Below are 27,172 nucleotides of genomic sequence, written 5' to 3'. Positions count from 1 at the left end.
GAGGTGTAGCTCTGAAGATCACTGGACCACCAGGTCTGTCCTATAACCCCATCCCTCTGGAGAGAACACAGAAATGGAATAGATGTAAACAAACAAACAAACAAACAAACAAAAAAAGACAAAAACCACTTGAAAAATGTTATGAGCACAAGAGAATATGTAATTCTTATCGCACAGCTTGGTACTGAGGCAGCTCATTGTTTGAACCCACAGCCTGGCTCTGAAGTCAGCTGGTGACCAGGGCCTGCTCTTTGCCATGGAGATAAGCTGGGGAGAGCTCTTGGACCTCTGTAGGTCCAGCCAGCTCGAGTGTCCAGGAAGGAGGATGGTCTGTGGAGGGATGTGGGAAGCGGCAATGGGCATTTTGTGTTACTCAAATTTTTATTTTTATACCAGAGACAACATACTATTGAAGGTCTACTCTCCCCTTACATTTGTTCCCCAGAGTGAAATGAGGAAGTTCAAAATCCAAACTGATAACAGCTCACTTTTTGCAAGAGTCTGAAATGTCCCCTTTTAATATATTTTATAAATACTCACAATTAGAAATTCCAGGATTCAAAATTTTCTTTCTCATGAGAAGGAATCCAACTACTCCCTAGTATGTTTTTCAATATTAACAATAAACCAAAACCCCAGTGACTTAGCCAGATTTGGTAACCACCAGTGTGTAGTTTAACACAGCTGTGAGTGAATTCCATTTTGGAGCTTTGAAATTACATCAGATGATAAAGAGTAAATGGGGAAGTAAAAATGGGGCAGAATAGTTTCCTTCTGCCAAAACACTTTAGCTTCTAGTGGACAAGCTGAAATATTTATGTACCTATATCTCTATGTACATTTATATGTATATAAATATGTGAGAGAATAAATTCTTGAAGGGATTCGAATGTTACAGAAATACCTGTTGGAATAGGAATGCATTTTACTAATAAAATAACCCATTTCTCCCGCACTCCTGCTGTTATATTCCCCACTGTGGCCTGGAAACCAGATGATTTTGAAAAACAAGAAGCCTGATTCTGAACTCACATATGAGTAAGTAAATCCAGGATAATGCTTCTGAGCTGCACGGAGTGACTCCAGATTTACAAACAGACTCTGAGATCAGAATCTGCTCTGAAGTATTTAATTCCTACCAATGCGATGCCCCGCTGCTTCACTGAGGCTGCTGTCTGCCACACACAGCATTTTCTGTCATTCAGTAAGAGGAAGCACAGTGTGAGCTCTGCAGCTGGACCTGCAGACTAATGCTAGGGAGGGCAGCACAGCAGCAAGAACTTGAAAACAATTTATTTTAAAACTCTTGCTCCCTCTCCCCAACTGTCTCGGCAGGGCCACAATTAGAGGAAATGGGGCAGGATGCATTCAGACCAAGGGGAGCCACGACAAGGCTGGAAGTGGATCAGGAGTTCAAGGGGAGACTGGACAAATACTTGGAAGAGAGACCCTTTGAGGGTTACTAATAGACAAACCACATCAAACGCAGGAAATTCCCTGAGCTGAATATAGTTAGAGGCTGAGAGTGTGTTTGGAGGGAGCAGATAGTCTGGCTCTGTCCTTGCTCTTCCACTGTGTCTGTTTATGACAATGGTGAAGAAAAGATAGCGAGACGTATTTTGACCTGGACCAGTATGGTTATTTTATTTTTTTTTAAATTTTTTTTTTTTTTAGGGGCAAAGATGATCAGAGGATTGAGGGAGAGACAGCCAGGAGAATGGTGCAGTGAGGGGTGCCTCATTTGAGATTCTCTGAGAGGAGTTACAGGACTTTTTTTCTTCTTTTCATTTGGTTTCAGTTCAAATTTTCTCACATTAAATTGAACTTCTGTTCGCGTTGACTTCAGCATTCAGATTTCATTCTGTTGAGAAGATTCCATCTGCAGTTTGGCAAACCTGCAGATAATTAGCTCTCCCTTGTAATTAAATTTCCAGTTAATGTCCCATTAAGATAAATGAGAAGAATTCGCATCTTCTGCTTAAGTGGTGATTTCACAAAATACAACATTTCATAGTCTTTGAACAAACAAGCACTTCCATTTGCTGAGGTGAGTTGTATTTGTGATACCGTAGCAGATCTTAATAATTTACACCTTCAGAAGATATTTTTTTTTCCTCCCAAGAAGTTCACTGCTCAGTGGATGAGTTGGCCAGGGGAAGAGCAGAGCCTGCCTTGGGGCTAAGGCACCTGAACAACAGGGTCCTGTTCTTGCTTCAGCTCACAGGTGCCTTCTCATGCAGTGAGTGTCATGGAAACCAGAATTTTCACAGGTGGCTGCTAACTGCATTTCTTTGTCCAACCTCAGACAATCGAGCCCTCGTTTCTGTAGCTGAGCACTCACCATTGTGGCTGAGATGAACAGGCAAGGTGGGCAGGCAGTGCCACCTGCACCAAAAGCACAGCAAGGAGGCTGGATGGGTGGAAAGGAGGCAGCTGGGTGGACGTCACTGGTTCCCACTCAGTTTTTGAGGCTTACGCGGACAAGAGCATGTTTCACTTTGCCAGAATATAAAACGTGGAAAATAATACTTAACTTCCTTACACGATGTATTGAACAAAACAAAAGTGATGGTAAAGACTAAATGCTCAGAAAAAAGGCAGGCCTTGGTGAGCAGGTGTATTTGCAAAAACAGATGTAATGCAAACATCATATACATTACATAAAGATGAGAAAACTGTTCTCTGCTGAGGCTCTGGGGAACAAGCCCTTACCCCTTTATATGTTTCATGAGAAGGGGATAACGAAGAGATGGAGCCGAGAGTTCTGTACTTTGCATTTAAACTATTGTTAAAAAAGATCTTAAAATACCCTTTATGATTTGTATCACTAGTATCTGAATACGTAAGCCTGGTCATTTTGTGCTGACTAAATAAGGCATTGTTTCAACTCAGGCCACTCAAGGATGCCCTACATTATTTTCTGTTCTCTTTTTCTTGTATACACACGGAACAGCAGAAAAATGCCTGGGAATGAGACTGACAGTTCTAGTTACCCACAGGCATAAAGGACCCTTTGGTAGCAAAGCTTCATTTCAAAATCTCTTGAGACATACTCTGTGCCAGTCTTGGACAGACTTTGGAAAAGAAAAATATCTCGTCCAGCAATAAAAGGTTAAATAAGTATTGAGAACATTGAATGAGCGCATGAAAGTCATTGGATTAAGAACAGAAAGCTTGAGGTTCTGAAATTCTGGAGCAAGCAAAGAATTATAGTAGAATGTAAGAAAGGTACATGCACGTTTTTTATTGATAACATAATACAATTTATTTTAGCTCAATCAGGTGTAGATTTTCTACCTGAAGTGTGGGAACTATCCATGAAGAGTAGCAGTATTTAATTACCTTCTCAAAGCCATCATGAGATTTCATTGAAAAGCTTGTGCCGTGCACATACAACAGCCCTAATTTAAAAGTTATCCTGTTGTCTGGAACGCTTGTTTTTCCCCATTTTCTGCTCCCCCTAAATGATCAAACCTCAGTCTGTTTAGTTATTGGGTTTTAGCATTTCACTGCATAACACTACACAATAAGTTATCAAATCAGACGCATATTTTCTTTCTGCCCAGCCTCAGATACAACTGCGAGATTTGTTTTGCTTGTGGTTTCGGATGGGGGGAAGCAGGTGGACCAGAAGGTGAAATCTTTCTCAGGCGATAGAAGGTGTGCTAAGTTTTTACCTATTGTTTTACCGACGAAATGTGAGCCCTTGCAAAGAAGTTTGACGTGCCCAGGCTGGCATAAGGCAGGGAATACAGCCATCTAGCGGCTGCCGAGCTTCCCTCCCACCGCAAGCACCCTCCTTGCCTACCAGAAGAGTTTGTTCTCGTCTTACAGAAATGCCTTTTCCTTCGCTGTTTATTCTTTGTTAGTCAGTATGCCATCACAATAGTCATGCAAACTCAGCATGTTCTACGTGCCATTGATTTCTTGAAGACCATTCAGTCTGATATGTTGGTTTTATTTATTTAGAAACGAATATAGCTAAAACATGACTTTCTGCTCTGTTTTGTTATTGAAATCCAGATATTCTTATTCATGCTTTGAGCAAGGATAAGCTAATTCTTTCCCTACTTTCAGGAAAATACTGCTTTTTAAATATGCGTTTTAAACCCTAAGAATGTGCCTACAGTGGCATCTGTCTACGGTCTATCATGGCTTTATTATGTAACATCCTCATTGTAATCCTTGGGAAAACCTGGACTATTGACAATGAACATCAAATTAATTGCAATATTGCAAGCACATACAGAAAGTACCTTGTGAGGGAGAAACCAGTTAAAACTCTGAACCCTGATCAAAACCCAGTAATTTAACCAGAGGTTCCATGTGACTTTTAGGCAGAGAAGAGCTCACAAACTAATGTAATTTTGTTCCTGCCTTTGAAATGATATAACCTTGACCCCTTCTTTGGCAAAAATAGTTCATCTGTCGTTTATAGTACCTTACGAGTTCTGGAGGCAAATAATAATTCTCTAAAGTGTTCCTGTCCTGTATGTTAATGAGGCTAAATGAGGATCCTCTTTATTGCCCATGGCCTTTCTCAAGCGTCTTCTAACTAGCTCTTCTCCTTTTCCACACTCCATTGGACTGTGGAAAATGAAGGTTTGATATCATGTACTGGAATCAGTGCAATGGGGAAGGCTGTTAAAATTCTTCACTACAAAATCATAGACCCTTGTCAGTACCCTTAACCACAGGTACACTGTGCCCTTGCAAAAATTACTTTGATCTGCAAGATAAGTTGTCTCACCAATAGATCACGTAAGAAGGCTACCTTGGGATACAAATGAGTAATAATCTAAAGGTAATTGTTTCCTTTCAAGTGGAATAAATCCTGACTGTCTGACATAATAATGCAAATTTCTTAAGAGGTGTCAGCAGTTTCCATTTGTGTATTTCTATTATTTGATTTTGTGTTTCCCATCTGTTACATGGAAGTGCTCATTCCTTCTTCTATTTATATAGTTGGTGAAATTTTATTTTGACTAATATTGATGAAAATCTGGATTGAAAAAATTTAAAGAAATGTAGTTACTCCAGTTTACAGTCTTGTAAATCGAGAGAGAATTTTGGTCTCTGTCTCAGGATTGCCTATGGCTCTGATTATGATAGCATTTATCCTGGTTCTGTATCAGTGCAGTATGGGAATCAAAACCTGGGATTCTTCTCTGATTCACTGCAGTTCTTAATTGTCCCTACAGAAAATCATGCAGGTATAAAAAAGTTTGGAGCAAAATTATCCCTATTGCTGTAGGTAGGTTTTCATTCTGTAGGTTGCTCTGAAACTCATGAAGTTTTCTGTATATTTCAGCAACTATGACTACACTGTTATACTTGTACTGATGTGTCTCTCTGTACCTCCCTCTCATAATTTCTTTAAAATACTCTCCAAAATATTAAGAACTAAAATTTTGTTCGCCCTGGTTTGGACTTCCCCATGAATATTCTGCCATCTGACTCTCTTGTAGAACATTTGTTTGTAGGTTGTTCTGATAAATTGTCCTTTGTGTCTGGAAAGAGTGCAATGTATTTTGACTGCAAAACCATTTATCACACTTTCTTTCTATATATGCAGGTCTTTTGTTCTGTTTTTCTGTTGGAAAGGTGCATGCAGCAATTAAGCATTTTACAAGTAAATATAACAGTGGAGTATATGCCAAAGCAAAGATATATGCCTAGAGCTTTGGCTTGAGTTTCTAAAGGCAGCAAGAGTGCCACTCCAAACTGTCTTTAAAGACTGCAGTAAAAGGTTTATGATCTGTATCTGCTAGCATGGGTGACTCACAATAAATGTACTCCAAAGGTGTAGTGCCATGTCCAGCACTGATTGCTCCAACAAATGAGTACTCCTCTTCACTAGAGTCATTTGTAATCATATAACAGCTTGACTTTCTGTCTGGAAAGGCATAGTTTTGTCAGACTGGTTTATGCCTCTACATCTCTCACAGCATTTTCAGAGACTATGACAGCTGTTGGTTTCATATTTACTCCCACATTTTTCTGCACTTTAAACAAATGTTGCTTCTCCTTCTTTACTTTGAATGTTCTAGATACTGCTGAGGCTTTTTTTTTTTTTTTCCCTTAAAAAAAGCAACCAAAACAATGTGTATTGTGGACACGTATAATTTCCTTTCCTTATAAACAGATTTAACAGCTTTTTTGCCTTGTGTGCTTTAAGAGCTTCTCTTTCTTCTATTCTGTCTCAGAGGTTATAGTAGTTTTGCTGGGCCTCTCCTTCAGAGTGTTTTTCCTTGGCTTACTGAGCAGTTCTGACCAAATAGTGCTGTCAGCAGTATATGCAGTATACTGAACTGCCTTCAGTAGTTTTTGGGGCTATTATCTTGAAAAACAGCAGAAATTTCAGGATCCTTTGCATCATGGATTACAATTTGGCTCCTTTAAGAGGAAAAATGCTATAGACTAGAGCTCCTCAGCCTGAACAAGAGTTGACTCTGGAGAGAGATTAAATATGTCTGTAAAAACCTGAATGCGAGGAGAAAGTAAACAGAGAGTGAATACAATGGCTGCATGAAATTATTTGGTAGGACCATTTTTTAAAAAAGGACAATTTACATGATGCAGAAATGCAGAAGTAAACTCTCAAATTCATTGCCACATGATTTTGCTATCAGAAATGTAAATGAGTTCAAAAACAATCACACATAGTAATGAAAGAAATATCTGCAGGGAGGTAACTATTTGTAGCCTGATTTTGCGAAGACAGAGAAGAATATACCTTGGAACTGTGAGAAGGGGATGCTAACATATGCTTAAATTTCAGGGGAAATTGACATTTTTGAAAGAGTTGGGTGGTTTTTGTTTTTTTTTTTTTTTTGTGACAGGTGCTGTAGATGGGCAAAACATTGCTATTTCTCTGATGCTGTTCATTAGAACAAGAACTGATGTCAGATGTCACTGCTTCTGGAGCAGGCAAGGGGAGAGAAACTGCTATATAATATGAGTTCATGCACATGCACACAAGTAGTAGTGTGTTAAGCTCTTCAGGTAATCAAGGGAAATTCATTCAAACTGTTTGCTCTGAAACTCAGTTTGCTACTTCAGTGTTTTCAGCTTATGCATCTTGGATAAACTCTGGACTCGTTTACAGCTTCTGCAGAATGCTGCAACTTCTGTTCTTACTAGGATGATTCATCCCCAGATCTTTAGTTCTCACATGAGCATCACACTTTGTTGTATCCTGTTTGATTTAACACCTCTTATTTCCTGAGAAGGACTGTGCAGTCTTACGCTACCTTACCTTTACGACTCTGTCTTCTGAGTTATTTTTGGACAGTGAGTGAACCTAGAGATGTAATGGGCGATGCTTAGCTATTGAGTTAATTTTTTTTAATTCACACACCTGTAGTTGTTTGGATTTTCCATATGTTGAGATTTGGGATATCCTCTTGTGTAGTCTGTTACAAGAAGTGACTGTGGTTCAGAACATAAAGTTTTTAACTGAATCAGTGTTTCTTCTGGCAGTAACAGTACTGAAAACCATGGCTGGTATCCTCATTTCTTTAAATCAGCAGACCAATGACTCTGAGTAGATGAAAACCCTGTACTGTTAAGCCTGCCTAGTATTTGAAAGATGACTGTAAGACTTTGCTCTGCCTTTTTTTTTGTGTGTGTGTGTGTGCGTGCATGCGTGTGTGTGTAGTTTAAAAAGCATCTTATCTCTGTCTCTGGTATAACTGTTATCTATAGCTCCATTAAGAATGCTAAAGTGATATCAGATTTCAGCATATAATGAAGTGACAGTCCAGTTTCTGTTATCCTGTTTGTTCTTAAATGTTTGAGTTCTGCATATTTAAATTTATTTGCAGTGTGCCCCAGGTAACCATTGTATCACAGTGTGTGATTTTGCTGATGACTGATAAGATTAGCACAAACTTCAGTTACATCCTTCCTAATGAGGGAATCTTTCCATTTTGACAGCATGGCTTGTTTTTAAGTTAGTTAAGGTAACAAAAAACAAATAACCTGAACGTACTCATTCCTGATAGTGATTGCTAGGATTAATATGATAATTAGGGATTTGACTGGAAAATAAGAGAAATCGTGTTGAAAGCATTATTTTTTTTATTTCTAGTGCTTAAATTAAGGTCCCCCAGTTACCTGAAAACTGTCTTTTGAGTGAAAGCTTTCTGTGTGGCAAGTATCCCCAATAACTTGGACACAGGAACAATCTGCCAATGAATAAAAATATCTCCCTGCCTTTCCCAAGACCTTTCATTTGTGACAGATATGACTGATATGGAGGACAGTACATGTTTAGTGAGAGCTTTGAAAAATTGTTATTTAAGCATGTATTTTCCTCAAGCAAAAGGTGGACATTTCTCAGTAAGTACTTGTAAAATGTGTTCATATTGCCAGGGTAGGCTGGCAACAAACATATAGGTGTGTTTAGGTGCAGATGGTCAAGAAAAGAACCGGAAATTAAACAAAGACCACACTTTGCTGGTGGAAGAAAGGCAAAGGTCCTGTAACTGCAGAGAAGCTGTTCTACAATACACTGGATGAGTATCATCCTAGCTTGAACAGCGTTTTTTCCATTGGGTTATTTTTCTTTTAAGAACTTCTTCTGACATTTCTGTCCTCTTTGCAAAATATTCCTCAGCTGTGTTTCTTTTTGTACAAATCCCTGATGTTTCCATGAATTACATCACTGCTTTAAGCTTTGCTTGGTATCAGAGGTTCTTCTGCAATCACGGAGAGTGCTAGCAAGCATTGTACATCCTGTACTGCACAAACTCGCATTAAATACTGTAACTCAGTCAACCCCTGCAGATTGAGGTTTCAGTGTTTATTTCAGAAAATGGAGATAACTACCTTGGGTTCTTCTAACTGAAAAAAGATGGTCTTCCACTTATGTCATGTCATGACCCACCCACTGAGGAAAATTGTCCATACATTTTTCAGATTTCATCCTGAGCTCTTCCACTTAACATGCTTTCTCAAATTTTTTATTTCAATTACCAGTGACTTTCCTGTTGCTAGCTGATATCTTTTGCAGAAGGGGCAGATTATCATAAAAACTGAGTTCATGTTGTGCTTTCACAAATTGTGGGTTGATCCTGAAAAGATCAGACACTATTGCTGGGTCACTACTGTCAGTTTTACCAGTGCAACCTTCTGTCTCTGAATAGAAAAGATTTTATCATTGCCGACGAAAATCTACATATGATTTTGAATGGAAAATCTATACTTATTATTTCAAATAAATGCAGACTTTCTAGTATAAAGATTGTAATTGGACTGTAAGTATGCTGTAGCTACTGTATAGTTTCAATGAAGATATACTTTTTGGCACTTTTAATTGACACTTATTTGCACAGGTAAAAATATTTTTTTGACTGAAAGAATTTATAACTAATATCTCACAGTTAAAAAAAAATGATGACAATGTATGTATCAAGCATGAAATCCCAGGAGTGCAAGTATTACAGCCACATAACTTACTTTCTACAATGTTATAATACTATAGTTAATTATGTCTTAATTGTCTATTCCTATTCTCTAACTATACTCACCATGCTATGAATGCCACTGTATAAATGTAATTGAAATGTCAGAGTTCATATGAACCTGTGATGCAATATATATCAGAACGCATCAAACGAAAGAACAATACAATAAAAGTAGTTAATCAGAAAGAAACCTGTATCAGCCAAAAGGCATAAGTGAATATCCCTCCCTGTGTTTACGTGAGTCCATACACCCAAATAAAGAAAAGGCAGTCTTGAGATATCTTCTAAAGGTAATTTCTGCGCCAAGAGTATGTTCTAACCATGATATTTTGTGAAGTATTTGTCGTAAAGACAAGCATGGGAAATGTGATTAATGTGTTGCTTTGACAAACAGATTTGTGGTTAAATTTCACAGAAGCAGCCCAAAGAATGTTGCCCTTATGCGTCACATCTCTGAAAGTATCCAGTTTGGAGTAACAATTTACATGTGAAGTCAATGTGTTCTTCTATGTAATTTCAGAATTTCTGTGTAGACACCACCAAGAAATTGTGTGCAAATCAAGCTGCTGATGTTTCAGAATTACAAGTTAGCTGTCAAAATGATTTGGTGCATCATGACAATGTGAAGGACATGACTGGGAAACCTACATTAGTAGAAGCCGCTGTGATTAAAGGTCAGTTAAGATTTATGGTTTGAGTTATTAATACAACAGATCTTAACCCCAACCCCAATAAATAACTTGCATGCAGGATTGTTTTGTGTGATTTAACTTGGAATCTGTGGATTTGTCAAAACCAATGAAAAGCAAACATTTCTGTTCTTCCTCCATAAATGCCATAAGGCAAATCCATCCAAGCTTTCAACAGCAGCATAGTGTTAAACTCTGTTTGACACTGTAACATGAATATTCAGTAGTTTATAGGAACAGACTTGTGTGGAAAGATGCACTTTCCTTTTCCTTTAGGAAACTTCATATCATTTGTTACAAAAAATGCTGATTCCAACAGGTATTAAGGATGAGGAAGCAGTTTATGCTAAGTATATGAAGATGTCTTCAACTCATACTTTTGTATTTTGAAGAAAAAATAATATTGAGAAAATTACTTGACCATTAATTGCTTTAAAATTTGCCATTTGCTTGGATTTCCCAAGAATATTTGATAAATGGTTAGGTTTTCTACTTATCTTTCAACTTTTTCCTTTTTTCAGAACATATTGAAGTTGAGAAGCTAGATGATATGAGGACAATTCCAAAACGCTTTGAAGTTAATATAAAAAATTCAGTTGATTTCATTGATCTGTCAGTCATGGGTTATATCTGAAATATGAGCACATCACATTAATTACAACAGTGGAACATTTGGAAGACTAAGGAACAAATACTCATCCTCACAGTATTTGTTAACTGATAATTGATATCACTGTAAGAATAATTCCCATAAAATTTCTATTTATTGTCTTCTCATTCAGTGTGCGAGACTCCTAAAAAGGACTGCCTATCTAAAACTATGCAAATGCAACATAAACAACTTTTATATTGAAAGATTACTGCAGCATGTTGAATATTCACTGATTTGTACTGCTGTGGAAGTTGATTATTTGGGGACAGTTTTTCTGAAGGTATTTAGATATCTGGCTGTTTTGAAAGATAACCCCATATTTGTTATTCCGTGGCTTTGAAGAATCTCCCTATAGGATCCATTTTGTTACTGCTTAATGATCTGATTAGATTTTATAGTGGTAAATGGCGAAGCTTCCACACTGGCAGTTAAGGAGAATGACATCCTCTGTTTAAGCTCCGGAACAAAGTTATTACCAGGATGGGTTAATGATGAACTCTCTGGTGCCAGGGAAACTACCTGCACATCACTTCTGTCCAGGCTACAGGGATCAGTGGGATCACTTGCATGGGTTGGTCTTTGTGGGGTGAGTCAGACACGAGAAGTGGGGAGGGACACATCTGAAGAAAACATGACCAAGGCATCCTTACTGAAGTAAGCCAGACTTAAAGGTTATGATGAGGACTGGCTTCTCCACAAGCGTGGGTCTCAGTGCTCATGAAGGTGCTTTACCTTGGTGGGTTTAGACTCCTAACAGACTGGGAAAGCCACAAAGGCTGAAGTCACATATTGCCTTTATAGTCAAGATTTTTCAGAGATTTTTCTAAACTCAGCAGCTCAGTTCCTGTAGTGAGGAGCAGTGTCATGCAGTTGTTTCCTGTGCCTCTTACAGGAACTGTGCACTAGTTTCTAAACTGAGATACCCTGGCTGAGAAAAGAAGTTTGGAGTTACCATTATTAAGGCTTTTGTCCAATAACAGCATTTGGAGGTGGCCATATCTTTCCATTCTAGTTGGGACTATCTTGTGTTCCTGTATATTGCCATAAAACTGTCAGGTGTTTGTGCTCACTTTGGCTGCTGCCCAATTGGTTTGTCCTTCTGTACAGTGAGCAGATCTAAGTCAGGAGAGAGATGGCCCCATACCAGATACCAGCTGAGATCTCAATTCAAAATATGTAGAGCTACATTTTTCTTTGAAGCTTGCTTATTGACTTTAAGATGTGCATGGTTAATGAGGTCCTGTCGCTCTCCTCATCCTCAGCAAGCAGGCTTCCCAGCCCATTTCCAAATCACTTTTAGGGGTGCTTGAACTGTAAGAATAGTGCTCAGGTGTTTGATGTTTCAAACAAAAAGACAGTGGTATATTACTGACTTAATTCTCCCTGCTTCCAGTAGGAAACATTTATTTCAAACTTCAGGTATCAGTCAGGCTCTCTTTTTTTTTTCCCTAATCATTTCCTACCTCTATTTATTCTTTTCCTTTTCCCTGAGTTTATAGATAGAGACCTGAACTTTGCAAATAGTCCTAGGCGTATGCCCAAGTGTACCAGAGAAAACATTGGTGTCAGGGCTGCTGAAGGCTTGCTTGCCCCTGTGCTGCAAAGATTTGCATCACTTTCTTCCCATCTGGCCGAGTTCTTACCCATGCTTCTGATTTCAAACCCCATACATGTCTGCTGCCTTATTCCTCATGAAAGTTGCAGTTAGTTTTTAAGCTCACCGTATAAGCTACATTAGCTTAGACTACTTACTGAATATCAGATAAAGAATAGACTCTGTTTCTGAGGGTTTTCAAACAAACTTAGGACCTCTGTTCAGCACACACATAGAAAATCAAGACTCATAAAGTTTCTTTTACAAGGCTATGAAACTGCTTCTTCTTTAACTGTCTTAGAGTACCTCCCTTTTCAAACTACCTAAATTTGAGTATAGTGTGAGTTAAATGTTGGAGATAGGCAGATTTAATAACCTAGACCAAAGAATTGTGATGGATTGTACACTGACATACCCAGATCAAAGCTAAAGGTTTTTCTGAAAGCTGTGTGTTAGTATAGCCCTAATTACTGGGCTTAATTCAAAGATAACTGCAAAATTATACAGGAGATTGGATTAGATGATAAAGCAGTTCTTCCTGGCCAGTCAAGAGATCCCCAGGAGTCCACTGTTGCGTGCAGCAAGCTTGTCTGTTCCAGAGAGTATACTCTGCTCTGCTAATTCACAGGATAATGGATTAGAAAAATATGTCAAGACTAATAACACAGACACACTCCTGTGGATTTTGAGTGGGAGGAAATGCACCATTCACTGACTAATTTTTAAACTTCTACTAGTGAATGTTAAGCCACCCTCCAAAGCACCAACCTGCTTCAAATTCCTAATAAGGATAATGAATCTGTGCTTTCAAAAAAACATTTACAGGCACAAGTGCTATTTCTTACCATAGGCCAGATCTGAAAAGAAAAGACAACATGTTTTTCTTTCAGTTTTAAGGCCTCTATTGTGTTTCCTTTCAGAGTTCATGTTAGTGAAGATAGGATTTATTATCTTTGTTTCTAAGAAATAGAACTTTTTTTTTCTTTTTTTTTTTCTTTTTTTTTTTTTTCCTGTGTTGCAGTCAAACTTGAATTGGCCACTAAAGATATTATCTTATTTTCTTAGATTTGACTGAGCTTGAATTCATTAGAAATAGCAGCACTTCTCCAGGATCATAACTCTTATCTGAAATCTGCTATATCAGTTTGTTTTGCTTTAACCTTGAAATTTATTCTAAGTGGAGTCTTGAAAACATCACCTAATCTTCTTGTATATGCCTTAGGTTTCTGGAGTTGTTACATTCTGCAATAAAAAAAATGTTTATGCTGATTTTGTTTATTGATGCCAAGACATTTTAGGGAAGCTATTTATGCTTTTCTGACTTTAGGCACTTGATTTAGGAGGCCAGTGGGCTGGAAAAAAAAAAAAAAAGGAAGGGGGCTTCTGATTGCAATTCAGAGTACACATAAAATGTATACTAGCTTTGGCATGAAGATAGTTTAAGAAATTTCTGCCCCTGTGCTGTAGCTTGCTGTTCTGTCATTTGGGGCAATACATTTGGTTATGGGGTTATACTCCAAACCAAATAATAAAATAAATTGAACTTAATATTTTCAAAAGCTTTAAGCAGAACATAGTATTCTGAATTATTTTGAAAAAAAAAAACCACCACTCTTCTTTCTTTCACAATGTCTCGGGGAATCTATACTAGTGTTCTGAATTGATGTATAAGGATAAGCAATATGAATTAGGAATCCTATACTGTGTACATGTATCACAATTCCCTCCAGCTTCTACACACTTTAACTCCATCTTTGATTAGGGCAAAACTGTTATTACATCCTTTGGCTCCACTATCTTTAGAAAAATAATTGTACTCTTTTCCCTGGCTTTTGAGCCATTATCAAAAAGCATATTCATTGCTGGTGCATCTTCTGAGATAAGCCAAAAAAAAAAAAAGGTGAGAAAATGACTTAAAATAAAGAGATCACATCATTTAATAGGATGGTGAGTACACCTTGGTAGATTATGTTTAAAGATTTTCAATCTGTTTTGTTCTCCAGTAAAATCTAACATACAGCAGGGGAAAGAAAGTGCTCTGCATCCTTCCGTATTTCCCTCATTTATTAGATCTGACTGATTTTAATTGCAGTAATACGCAGAGGCTCCAGGAGCATGCAGAAGCGGTTACAAGGAGGAGATGTTGCAGGGTTACGTGCCAGGTGACCGGGGGGGACTTTGCATGAGTCACTTCTCCCACTTTCTGCCTGTGCCATCCAGTTTTGTGGCACTTCTCCAGCTGCACCAGCCCTGGGAGGAAGCGGCTGTGCAGAGCAGCAGCTGGGAGCGGGTGGGGTGCGTGTCGGGGCACTGAGACCTCCTCTGTACCCTCCTGCGCTGAGGTACGATGGCACCGAAAATACGCTATTCATTAAAACCTGTGGTAAACGTTTCTCATCTGCGAAAGTTATTGATATACTGAGGGTTTATTTTACAAGAAAGAAGCAGTAATGGAACAGTGGACATCGGTGACTGTAAGGACTCAATAAAACCAGCAGGGTAGACTAGAGAAGAAAAGGCAAAGAAGAATACTTAGAAATAAAGGACAGTGAGAGAAGTCAACATTTGTATCTTTCTGTAAATCTATTTTTTATTAAGAAACAAAATTTAATATTAATCTTTTCCAAACAATGGCCTATTAAATTCCAGACACAGATAAATATTAAATAATAAATATTAAATATAAATTAAATTTTAACCTTACAGTGCATATGAAATATTTTGATTGTAGCTCTTAGCAGTTTTCAAAGACACGCCAAATCATCAAGTGAAGGAATGGCTGATGGATACCAGCCCAGGGAACAGTCCATTACTTTTATTGGCTCTGATTCTGCTATCACTCAATAGCTTTCAGTAGCACTCCCTAAGGAATTAGCTCTCATTAGCATTGAGGATCATCGGAACCAGGCCCACAGCAAATAAAGCACTACTGTTCATAAAAACACTTTGGCTTATGCATATGCTCTTCACTTCTGTGCTTTTTCACTTAAGTGATGCTCAGAAATAAGGACACAGTTCCTTGTTTAATTCACAGTATTATTGTGCATAATTACTCAGAACTATTGTTTTCAGGTTAGGCATATCTATAAACAGTACATGTTATTAATGTGGCTGAATGTTAATTTATGCAGCATAAATCATGGGCTGAAATATTTACCACAGCTATAAAACTGTACTATGGTCATAGCAAGGCATGTTTAGTTGTGCAGCCTTGTATATATATGAATTGGTGTTTTTAGCACTGATTGCATTCTAGCAGTGGAGCTGATGGGTTGGGTTACTTCTCTTGCCTGCATTTTGGAAAAGGCCAGAATGGAGAGTTATAACAACTATTTGTGACCTTGAAGTCTGTGAAAGAATTGTAAGTATATTCAGAGGGAAAAAAATAAGAAAAAAAAAAGAAAAACAAAAAAGAAAGAAAAATCAACAAGAAAAAAAAAAAACAACAAAAAAAGCCAAAAAACTACCCACTTGAGGATATGAGTGAGATAAATGGAAATTATTAGTCTGCAGAGTACTCCCTTTCCACTATAAAGCCAAACATAATTATACAAATTGTTCCAGGAAGAGCAGAGTTAATGAAATTTGGTTTAATAAGGGTTCAGGTCTGTTGTCCCCTACTGCTCCTTTCCCTCATTCCCTGATAATAACCAAAACTCTCCTTATGGCACTCCTATCAAATGAAAAAGAGCAGGTCTGGAGCTATGTGTGTGTTGAGTGGCCAACCAATACGAACATGCTGATTTATCCTGCTGTCTGCTGCCAAGTGGTGTGTGTAACAGATGTGTTCTGCATGCCTTTCTTTCAATAGAGGAACTAATTCAACTCTCTTTGTTATAACCACGTTGTGACTTCTGCCCCCTTTTCAAATTTGACTGAAATTGGCTAAAAAATAAAAGTAAAAAATTAAAAGTACTGAAGAGATTGACGGATGGATAGACAGCATGATGACATAAGCCTTGTTTTCTTAGCAGGCTAAGATGGCATATCTGATTCAGTAATTCAGTGTTGAGGCTAATAGATTTTTTTCAAGCAGGGAAGCAAATTGCATTGATTTCACTGTTCAGAATCCTGTTGGGATCATTCAGCTTGTCCCATTCATTGCTTAATGCTTTATTGAAGTGTAAATATATACATTTCAGAAGGCATCCTGCACTGATTTGGGTTTGGGGACAGCTGTGATTTAGTCTGGCCTGATGACATTAATTTCCTTTCTCCTTGAGCTGTCTTGCTTAGAAGCATATCATTTTGATTTTGTATGTTTGGGAAAGAAGAAAGTCTAGCTATGCCATCCATGTGCAACCTGTACTTTATATCCATATTAGCAAGTCTAAGTGCACAAACAATATTTCCCTTGCTGAATCACAAGGATTAGCTTATTCCTTCGGTGCCTGTTTTATTCATTAGTTTACTTTTACTGATATCAAACACAGCCAACCTGCAAACGAACGGCAGACCTGGAAATGTTTATTTATAAGAGAGTGGCCACATGTTTGAGTGAGATCTTCATTAAATCTGCATCACAGGGTGGTGTGGTTTTTTTTTTCTTTTTTTTTTTTTTCTTTTTTTTTTCTTCTCCCCCCTTTTGATATCAAGATCTGGAAATACATTGCTAATTTACTCATTCCTGAAAAGTAACAGGGGTACTTGTGGGTAAACTGGTCCATGGTAAATTGTGTCCTGGTGTACTTGATGAACTTAATGGTTATTTCTAGCCTTCATATTTCTAAAAAGGAGTGAATCACAACTTCAGAAAGAGATGAGTCCTGCCCAGTTTTTCAGGGAGAGACACCTCAGCCATGGAGAGTTTTAGGACAAACACAAGTGGAGTCTGGAGATTGCTGAGAGAATGAATATACAGGTATTTTCTTGGTGAAGGGGAGCACCATAGTCCCAAGAACAAGCTTGGGAGAATTCTTGTTTGAGAAACTCAGTGCCATAAAGAAGGATATGTTTGATAAACATGGCCTTGCTGAGACGTCAGATAGGCGGTGAGGGCTTGACACATTTGCAGGTTGTTTCAGGTTATGTTGTAGCAAATTAATCAGACAGGAACAGCTGTTCCAGAAGCAGTCTTTCACACTGTTTGCCACTTCACATGAAACTTCTTTCTTTTGAAAGAGTGTCCTCCCAGTTCAATTAAATGTGGACAAACCCAAAGTGCGGCCTGCTCTTGTCCTGCTGCCACCCATCTCTTCCCCACCGCAGCATGTGCCAAGAGACATGGTGGGTCCAGAGAGGGGACACGGGGCACTCAGTGACTGATCCTTGTAAGGTCCTGCTCTGTGTGATCAACATCCCATGTGTCTCATGCCACTACCTTAAGTTTCAGGGGTGCAATAAGAGCACACGGGCAAGGCAGGAGACCACGGGGCCTTTTGGCAGCAGACTGCCAATCACACATGTGAATGATAGCATCAAGCTGCTGCGATGCCATGAATCAGAGCAGAGCACACTCAGGAGCTGGAGCTGCAAACAGGGCTCGTGTGAGGGTCTCTGCCCTAGTGGGAAAAGGTCACCACTTTTTGAAAGGTTTGTCCTCAGTATTGCTGTGGGTTGGTCTCGGTAGACACGAAGAAATGTACTTCAAATCTTTTCACTTCAACCTCACACCACTTCCAAGCCTTCATCTCTGTTATATTTCCTTCTGAATAAGAAGAAATTAGGGATTTTAGTTCTAGGAAATCTCAGAATAACATCACAGTTTCCTAGCTACAGATTCTTCTCTTCAGGCAAAGAAACACAAGCACAGGAGCAAATCTGCATTAGGGTTGGTAGGTGCTGCATGAGGTAGGTGGACTGCTCATCTCTTTATATGGTAAGACAGTTTTATCTGTCTGCTTTTACACTGATTGTGACCACGCTTTTTAAGCATTTTATTAAACCTTAGAGTTGTCTGTGGACAGATAGCTATCAGGGAGAGGACAATAGATTATCTGCTTTGTCCACGGATTTTTCAAGCACAAATATTTTGTGAAATCTGAAAGAGGAATTCTTAGAAGAGTGAAGACCATTTTATAAAATGCTCATCTGGGTTTCATTCTTGATCTGGTACAAATGTTGTTTGGGAATCTGAGCAAGTCACTTTAGGTCTCTGTGAAAATGCAAAAAGTGAACACCGCTTCCTTTGTTTTTGACCTTTGTGGTTGCATGTGTGAATTGTACATTTTTCTGGGCAAGGGCAGAATCTTCCATTTCCTTACAGTTATTTATTTGTTGATTACTCAGGTCTAACAAATAACCCACTTGGAAAGTGGGAGGGTGAAAAGGAACAGGAAGAAGCGCACAACTATGAGTATGTGGATGAAAACGTAATTGAAAACATAAGAAAAGTATTTCAAGACACCACCACTAGAAATAAGGACGTACTCTCTGAAGATCGAAGGTGAGTGTCCCCTATGATCACATATGGATGCAAACAAAAGCATTCAGAGTGATTTTCAAACTTACCAGTAACCATCATCCTTCACAATGGGGAAACGTTTTCCATGGGAGCCACCAACATTGCCACATATGTTCTGTAAACAACATGGTAAGGGCAGAGGTAGACACAACTATTGGTGACCTGCGGTTTTGTCAAAGTTGGACCTATGGTTGTTCTGGTGATATAAGTGCACAGTCAAGATCAGGTTTGCAGGTGGAGACAAAACCTTAATTAGACCAACAGTTATAGTTACAAAATACATGAAAACCCTGAGAAAGGTTTGTGTCTGAAAGCTTGTCTATTTTTTCTGATTTGTGCCAGTTTGGTGTAGCAAATACTGATACTCTAAATACAATCATCCTCTTCTGTATAGAAATGGACACCTTGTAGTCCACAATTAAGGTCTGTCTCTTGAAAAACTTTTAGGAAATTATTTCTGTTTCCACTAAATTCTTGTGTTTCTGCTCTGTCAGTTTGCAGAAGACTTAAAGTGCTAGTGAAGAGGACTTTGTCTTCTAAAAAACTTCCAGAATCATTTCCAGCCAAACACAATTTTTTTTTCTAGATCTGAGTGAAACAGCATAGTTCCAACTCTTTCGGCTCATAGCTGAACCCTCTATGAACTTTTGTTGATTTAGCTGAACTGCTTCTCTTATTAAGAGAAATGCCTAAAACCCCAAAAAAGTTTGAAATTTGTTTTAATGATTTAGAAAAACTTTATTATCTTTTGTTATTTCAGAATATACTTCCTTTTTATTTTAAAATAGCATGCAACATTTCTACTGCATTTGAGTTGGGCAGTATACTGAATCTGGAATAAGATTTTATTTTATTTTATTTTATTTTATGGGAAGTTCAAAACCCCCAGAACACGACAGAAAACATAGATAATCAAGTAGAATTGTCTTGAAATATGACACAAAAGCAAATAGAAGCCCTCAGTTTCCCCATCCAGTATTCCCCAAACAAGGTCTCTCACATTTTCACTCTCTCAGTTATCCCACTGGTTCCCCTGCCCTCCCCCACAAAAATTGCCCTCTAAACTCAGCACAAAGAGTGGCTTTTAATGAGGACTTGAGGCAGTGGAGGTTCTTCCAGGCTCTGCATGCATCAGTAGGAGGGAGGGTGAGCAGGAGATGTCTGCCCCCTCCTCCAGCACTGGCAGAGGTACATTGCAGCTTCTCGTGATTTGCCTAATAACTTCCATGCCTTCCAGGGCAATTACCTTATCTGTGTGGCCAATTCTTCTCCTGCTCACTGCCACAGAAGTTGAAAAGTTACAGGAAAGACTGAAAAATGAAACAAAGTAGGGTGCTTCATATACTTCCTCAGTCCACATACCACTGAGCATGTGAGCTTTGTCTGTAGTGCAGAGAAAGAGAGAATGAAAATTTTGTCTAAAATAGTTCTATTGACTATAGAATTTCAGGACTTTTGTATGAAAGCAAAAGTACAGTTTCAAGAAGCAATGCCAGCCTATAAAATCAGCCTGTAATTATTCTACTTATTCCAGTTAAATCAGCTCCTTTAAGTCTTTATCCACCTGCCCTTTAAACTCACTATCAAGAGAGATGAGGCTTCACTTTATTAGTTGCTTTCTTTGAGGGCTCTAGCAAAACATGAAAGAAAGGACCTTTGCCGCCTACGGGGAGATCACTGTCTGTCTTAGATTATGAAGCAGTCCCTTAAATTGTCATCCTCAGCGGATGACAGAACTATCTGCCTTCTGAAATCATTAGCTAGCCAAGAAGCACGTAGCTCCTCCAGCCTGCTGGTCTCCCCCTGACCATCAGATATCTTCCATTATGGCTTCCTCACCTGCACTTGTGAGCATTTTAAGAAATATGGATTTAACGTAGACATATGAAATTAACATTTAGTGTGGGCAAAAGACCTATAAAACTTCTAGCCAGGTAAAATGATTGTTGGAGCTTAAAAATCAGCTTTTGATCTGTGTGCTACACCGCTGTTTGTAGGGTGTAATTAAAAAGACCATTTTGGGACTTACAGACAAATAATACAAAAAACTTAGTTGTATCTTGCATCTCTGCCAAAGGCCTAACATTTGAGCACGTTAGCTCTACTTCAAGAACTGAGCAGTAAGCCATTTCCCACCCATGGTCCCATTCTCTCTCAGGACATTTATGCTACTTATTAATATCTTTTTAAAATGTATTTGGATATATGAGGTATCAACATGAAATCTAGTGATCCAGATTACTATAGCATACAGTTATTAGGAAAAACAAACAAACAAAAAAGGGTTTTAATGAAATTCAGAAGCAATCCTCAACAGCCAGTAATTCTGTGAGAAAATCATTATTTTTTATTTGTAGTTTTTCATCGATGCCAGAAAAAATCTCTCCACAGTCAGGGCCAAAGCATGCCAGAGTGGTACGAGTTAGAGCTAGTCCTCACCCTAAGAGGGAGAAAGAAAGAACAGGGATTTGCCTTGGGTCATTGCTATGTTAATTTTGATAGAATAAATGTGCCCAGAGGGTCAATGATGTTAACATGACCTCATCACTCCAGAGCAATAAGCAATTAAGCAAGAGACTTGAGTACAGATGCCTTAGCTTGCTATAGCAACAGCCACCATTAACATATTTTGCCATTTCATTAAAGATACAAGAGAAAGTAGGAATATCCCCAAAAGAATTTTAAATGTTGGCTTTATTTTTAAGGACACGACAAGTTTTTTCCTTTTACTGCCATGGGTTTTTTCTTTGTTTGTTTGGTTTGGTTTTAATAAGGAAACTCCTTGGTTTGGCAGTCTTTTAGAAGGTATTAAAGATGTTAATAGCTGTTTTTGTTGGGTGTGAGAAAAAGAGAGAGAGAAGGTTCATTGAACTGAGCTGGAATAGCGCTGATGCTGCTATAATGTTTTATCCCATGTTCTTGGAAACAAAATGAGTTGGAGGCATGGAGTGATGTAAAAGAATAGCAAAAAACAGTGAATGCAGCTTCTGCCTCCAGTGCTGATAGCTGCATGTAGTCTCGTGGCTGGGAAAGGACAGAAACAACACAGTCCAGCCACCTGGAGAGCCGAAAGCGTGCACTGGTGTCGGGCTATTTCGGGATGTTGCTTTCTGGACTTGAACATCATACGAGTGCTGTAAAAGGAATGGTCTCAGTTGACTAAGCCTGGGTGCATTTTAAATGGGAGACAAAAAGTAGAAAAGAGATAGAAATGCAGAAGGGAATTAAAAATCTACACAGCTGTGTTTTCCTTCTGCCACAAGCTGAACATTTAGGTGGCTTTGTTTGAACAAATTTTTTTTATTATTATTTTAAATTTGGACTTATTTTATTTCTAAGCAATTGTACGAAACAGATTGAGGTGGAATTTTTTTTTGCATTGGTTATGATGAGATGAAGGTTCCTGTATGGCAGAAGGTTAGAGTCAGTGCTAGAAATTAAAACCAACCTTTGTGACCCACTGCATCTTCATTAATCCTTTGGCACTGATTTTCTAAGACATTTATTTGGACTTTTCATACCAGTGGTCCTCCAAGATAGCTGTTTCTTTCCTAGCATCCCTTGCTCTTAGCTTAGTGGCTGAGGCAAACTTTGCAGCATTGGGGACATCGAAATTAGGATGACAAATCCATAACTGGAGTAGTATGTTCTCAACACTTTTGAAAATACTCCTACTTTTAAACGATTTTCAATGCAGATTTAGGAGCATAACCTACTTTGACAGTTTTTATTGTTTGGTAATTTCTCTACTGCTTGGCATTTTCAGTTTTTCTTAATGTGTGAACCAAAGATTATTATCCATGGCACAATCAATGCTGATTGCAGAAGGAAGAAGGAGTTGACAGGGAACAAACAGGGTGCTGCTCTGAGAGCTGCAGTTCAAAGACAGCAGGACTTCAAGAAGCCCATCTCAAAGCAGTTGTCGGTTTAAAGACCCTAAGAGCAGGGGAGACTACCCGCCTACCATGATTATCTAGATGTTTACCTAACACACACTGACCTTGCTATTCCTCCAGAGGACAGATTAAAATGTGCATTTTTGTGGTGTGGGAGAGCTGGGAATGGAGCCCACTGATGAAGCCTTAGCCCATTGGCATATTGTTGTTAAATGTTGACAATGGGTGTTAAATATTAACAGCAAGGTGGTGAGGCCCTGGCACAAGTTGCCCAGAGAAGCTGTGGATGCCCCATCCCTGGAGGTGCTCAAGGTCGTGCTGGATGGGACTTTGGGCAACCTGGTCTGGTGGGAGGTGTCCTTGCCCATGGCAGGGGGTTGCAATCAGATAGTCTTTAAGGTCCCTTCCAACCCAAACCATTCTGTGATTCTGTGTTTCTATGATTCTGTGATGAAGTTATTAATTAACTTCCCTCCAGAACTGTGGCTCTGTTACCCCAGCCCAGAGCACAGCCTCTGGAGCCCTCACCAAGACGGTGGTCTCCCTACTCCCATGTCTCTTAGACCTGCAACACCACATGGGCTTCATGGCTGTAGTCACGTTGGAGACACACTGAAAAAACTCTTTGCTGGAGTCACAGCTTGTATTGACTAAATGAGCTCTTTTACCCATATAGGTCAAATATTTCCCTAAATTACATAAGCTATGCTAGTAAAAGAAAAATTTACTGGTTTGAGTTTCGCACACTTAGGCTAAGTTGCTGGCATAGCTGTGTCAAAGTCATATATTAGCTTTATTTTTGCTGTAGTCTTGGGATTACTGGTATAATTGCACTGACAAACCATTTTATGGCACAGATGAGCCCTAACTCACAGCCATTAATTTGACTCAAATGCTCATTCACCTGCACTCCCTGTGTAATTTTTAAACCCAAATGTAAAGGTTTCCTGTTTCACCCTGTCATTTTGTTTTGTTTTTCAGAGACATCTGAAGCAAAATAATTCTGAAATTATCTGGAGACAAATAGGAAGCTGTATCCTTCACATAATAAAATCAGCTATGACTGTAAGAAAAAGCTGCTCATGAAAGCGTCCTTGTCTCATGAAGAGCATATGAGGTTGTAATTTAACTATAATAATCCCTTGAGAAACTAAACTGCTTACTCATCCTAAATAAGAAGTCAAACCAGATAATGTCTCATGACCCTTTGAAGGGACAAAGTTCTTTTTGTACATATTTATTCATGAATTCGGGTAATGATGCCAAGTTCAATCCTTCATTCTTATTGCACTTGAAATACCAGTTGATTTTCTGAACCACTGTAGGGCATATGCAAAAGGAAAATCCCTTACTAAAACAGCTGCACAGTTGTTGTTTCCTTTTTTTTTTTTTTTTCTTTTAGAGGTAGAAAAGGGAATGAAGGGTTGTCGAAGGTGAACTTAGATTTCTTTAGGCGGTCACATATGCTGCATGTTAAGGCTCAAAACTACAAATGGACAGATTCTTCCACTCTTTCAGATGATGAACAATCCTTTATTGCACAAGTAGTACTGTTGTAACACAAGCAATTCACCCTGGAAAGCAACGCCAGTCCTCCCAGTGGGGAAGTGCTACTCAGTAGGACTGGTAGTCCCTAAATTAGGCAATACTGCCATCTCCATGGCTCCTTGCACAGCCCGAGTTCTCTAGAATCACACTAGATCTGTAGATTTTGCTACTATGTTCAGCAATTTGCTGAAAATCCAGCCAGGAAGGAAGAACAGAAGCTGGCACTGAAGGAGTAGTGTCCATGCCGGTGCTCCTAACCAAGAAAAAGGAAGACTCTGCCCTTTGAGAGATCAGGGAAAAGCAATGCTGAAGAGCTTCTCCTGTTCCTTCTGGTACCTTGCATTCCCACAGAAGCACCTGGAAGAAGAGGTTTTCCTTTCAGGAAAGCATTTTATTTCAGTTTATACTTCTGAAAATGAAAAACAAAAGCCAAATGCTTACATGATATCTGGGATACAAAACCTCCTTGGCCCATAAGAAGGGAACTTCCTGTGTGCCCCTTCCCTTCCCTGCGAGCGCTGAGCAGCAGCAGTGAGGGCTTCTGCTTACAGGGATGAGCATCTCCGTGCACTTGGCGGAGAGCACATAACCAGTGCTGGCATTAGAGCTGCTGTATTCCTGTCTGAGATCCCTCTGTGCAATCACACAGAAGCTGCATGGGTACCGTATTAACATTTTCGGGTGGTATTGGAACTAATCCTCATGTTCTGGCAGAGAACAGAAGTGTAAGTGCCTGTAGACCGAGTCTGATGCCCACCACCTACAGCATATAAAATAAGAAGAACAGGGCGGCACATGCATAGTGAGTGCTGTGTATCTAGATGTGTTAGATCTGGGGCAAACACATACACCTCTGGCAATGCTTTAACTCTCAAGGGAAAAAATTACTGAGAACTGATGTGTAAATACATAGTTGATGTGCCAAGAGTTTCCGGACTCACAGCAGCTTGATCAGAGTGGCGTATCCAGAAATGCCAGACAGCTGCACAAAATAGTCAAACTTCCCAGACGGTTTTAGGGTGGAGATTGGAAACATGTTTAGAAAGCCTAGACATACCATATTTTTCATCCTACTGATAAGTTAAAAAGCAAATGCTCACAAAAAAAGCCTTAATATGCCTTAAAGAAGTCTTTTCAAGCAGACAGTACAGTATCTTCAGACTTTCCTATTAAAATTCTACTGAATGATTAATTTTCACTAATGCAAATTAATTTAGGATTTCTCAATATTGTCTTACATTAATATATTCAAGATAAATGCTCATGCTCATTAAAATCTGTTGCAATTTAAGTATTAAGAATATCTCAGAGTGCTTTGATTCTATGCATATGTAGCATACAGCATTTTGAATATCACTTGCTATTACGGGGGCTAACAGTTTTGTACAGATCTTGTAACTGGCTGACATATCAGTTGTGGGTTTTTGAAATACTTTTTAAGAATTTTGCACAAGAATCCATATTTCTTGTTGTAGCAGCTCAAAACAGCCAGTTTTTTTGTTTGTTTGTTTGTTTTTTTATATATATATATACCAGCAAACATGGTCTGGTATGTGAATAAAAAGAATTTATTGTGTATTTTACTGGTTGTTTTTTTCTTTCTTTCTCTCCTGAATGTGATGCTGTCTTCTATTGGATTTCTGAAAGATATATTACCATCACAATTTTCTTTCCCTGAAATACCAGAAGCCTGAGTTTTGTAGCTAGAAATGAAGAGAGAAAAGCCAACAGCCTCCTGGGCTGTACTAGGCATTGTGTCACCAGCAGGTCGAAGAAGGTGATCCTTCCCCTCTGCTGAGCACTGGTGAGACACCTGGAGTGCTGGGTCCACTTCTGAGCTTCCCAGCACAAGAGAGACATGGGCACACAGGAGGGAGTCCAGCAAAGGACCGTGAAGATGATCAGGGGCTTGGATCATCTGACATACAAGAAAAGGCTGAGAGAGCCTGGAAAAAAAAAAAAAAAAAAAGGCCATCATTAGTTTTCCTAGGTGCTGGGATGAGTATGAATAAGGGGAGATGCAGCTACTTTACTGACAAACCCAAGACCTTTCAAACATTCTGTAAAAGCATTTGGGACCTAGTCTGTGAAAACAAACGAACAACCAACCAAACCAAACCAACAAAAAGGATCCCACAACTAAGACATATCAGCCCCTTTTTTTTTTTTTTTTTTTGCAGCTTCTTTCTTTTAAAATGCTTCCAGAGAAATGATTTCTCTTCTTTGCATGGATTCTGTCACGAGTCTCATCCTGCCACCCCTGTCATGTGCAACAATCCTGTCTTGCGCATTCAACCTCGTTGAGCTCAATGAGTTTTGTTCATGTGAGTAAAGGCGGCAGATTTTATGAACCTTGTAAATCTATTAGTAGCAGAGATGTCTCCAGTATCTCTTCCTCAGGCATATCAGTCAACTTCATATCTTATCACAGGAAAGAGAACTGGCCTGGCTGTTCAGTTCCCATGACACAGAGGGGCAGTGGCATTTGCATGAACTTACTGGCGTGGAAGAGAGGCTGTGGTGCTGTGCTGCGGGTAGAGGACTGTCTTGCTGGGCAAAATGCAGGGGAGGGAGGAGGCATGAGGCGAGACTGTAGTAGAAGGCTTGTGTTCAATGTTTAAGACTTGGTAAGTGTTGAGACTCCCTTACGCCGTACAGATGACCGCAGTGATTTCATGCTGTTTGCTAATACGTGTTTGACAAAGCTGTAATGTCACCGTGATCCTTGAGGGACCTGGTTATCATTCCCAGACACTGCTGCTCAGGAAGACTGTGCTGAAGAAGGGAAAGCCATTTTCAGCTGAACACAGACTATGCCTGAAGAGAACACAAGTGTATTTAAATAATAAGACATTTGCTTTGCAAAAGATTGGCATAAGCTTCTGCACAGACCTGTTAGCTTAAGGGCTTATCTCCTTTA

The 27,172-nt window shown here is 39.0% G+C and overlaps 1 protein-coding gene across 6 annotated transcripts in view; it reads left to right on the top strand.

The window, feature by feature from the left end:
• THEMIS (thymocyte selection associated) overlaps positions 1–26,403 on the top strand; it is a 93,032-nt gene extending 66,629 nt beyond the window's left edge. For 3 of the 6 annotated variants that reach the window (XM_083831593.1, XM_083831591.1, XM_083831588.1), the window contains 3 exons: positions 9,991–10,144; positions 18,634–18,790; positions 23,686–26,403. In XM_083831593.1, the coding sequence (XP_083687719.1) occupies positions 9,991–10,144; positions 18,634–18,790; positions 23,686–23,695 (321 nt within the window). In that variant the 3' untranslated portion in view covers positions 23,696–26,403. The other 3 variants (XR_014582499.1, XM_083831594.1, XM_083831592.1) reach the window with 3 other exon arrangements.
• Positions 26,404–27,172: the final 769 nt, after the last annotated feature.

This window comes from Anser anser (genome assembly GCF_964211835.1).
Source record: "Anser anser genome assembly, chromosome: 3".
Lineage (NCBI taxonomy): Eukaryota > Metazoa > Chordata > Aves > Anseriformes > Anatidae > Anser > Anser anser.
The sequence above is the reverse complement of the archived record's forward strand: the minus strand, read 5'-3'. Positions and strand labels throughout refer to the sequence as shown.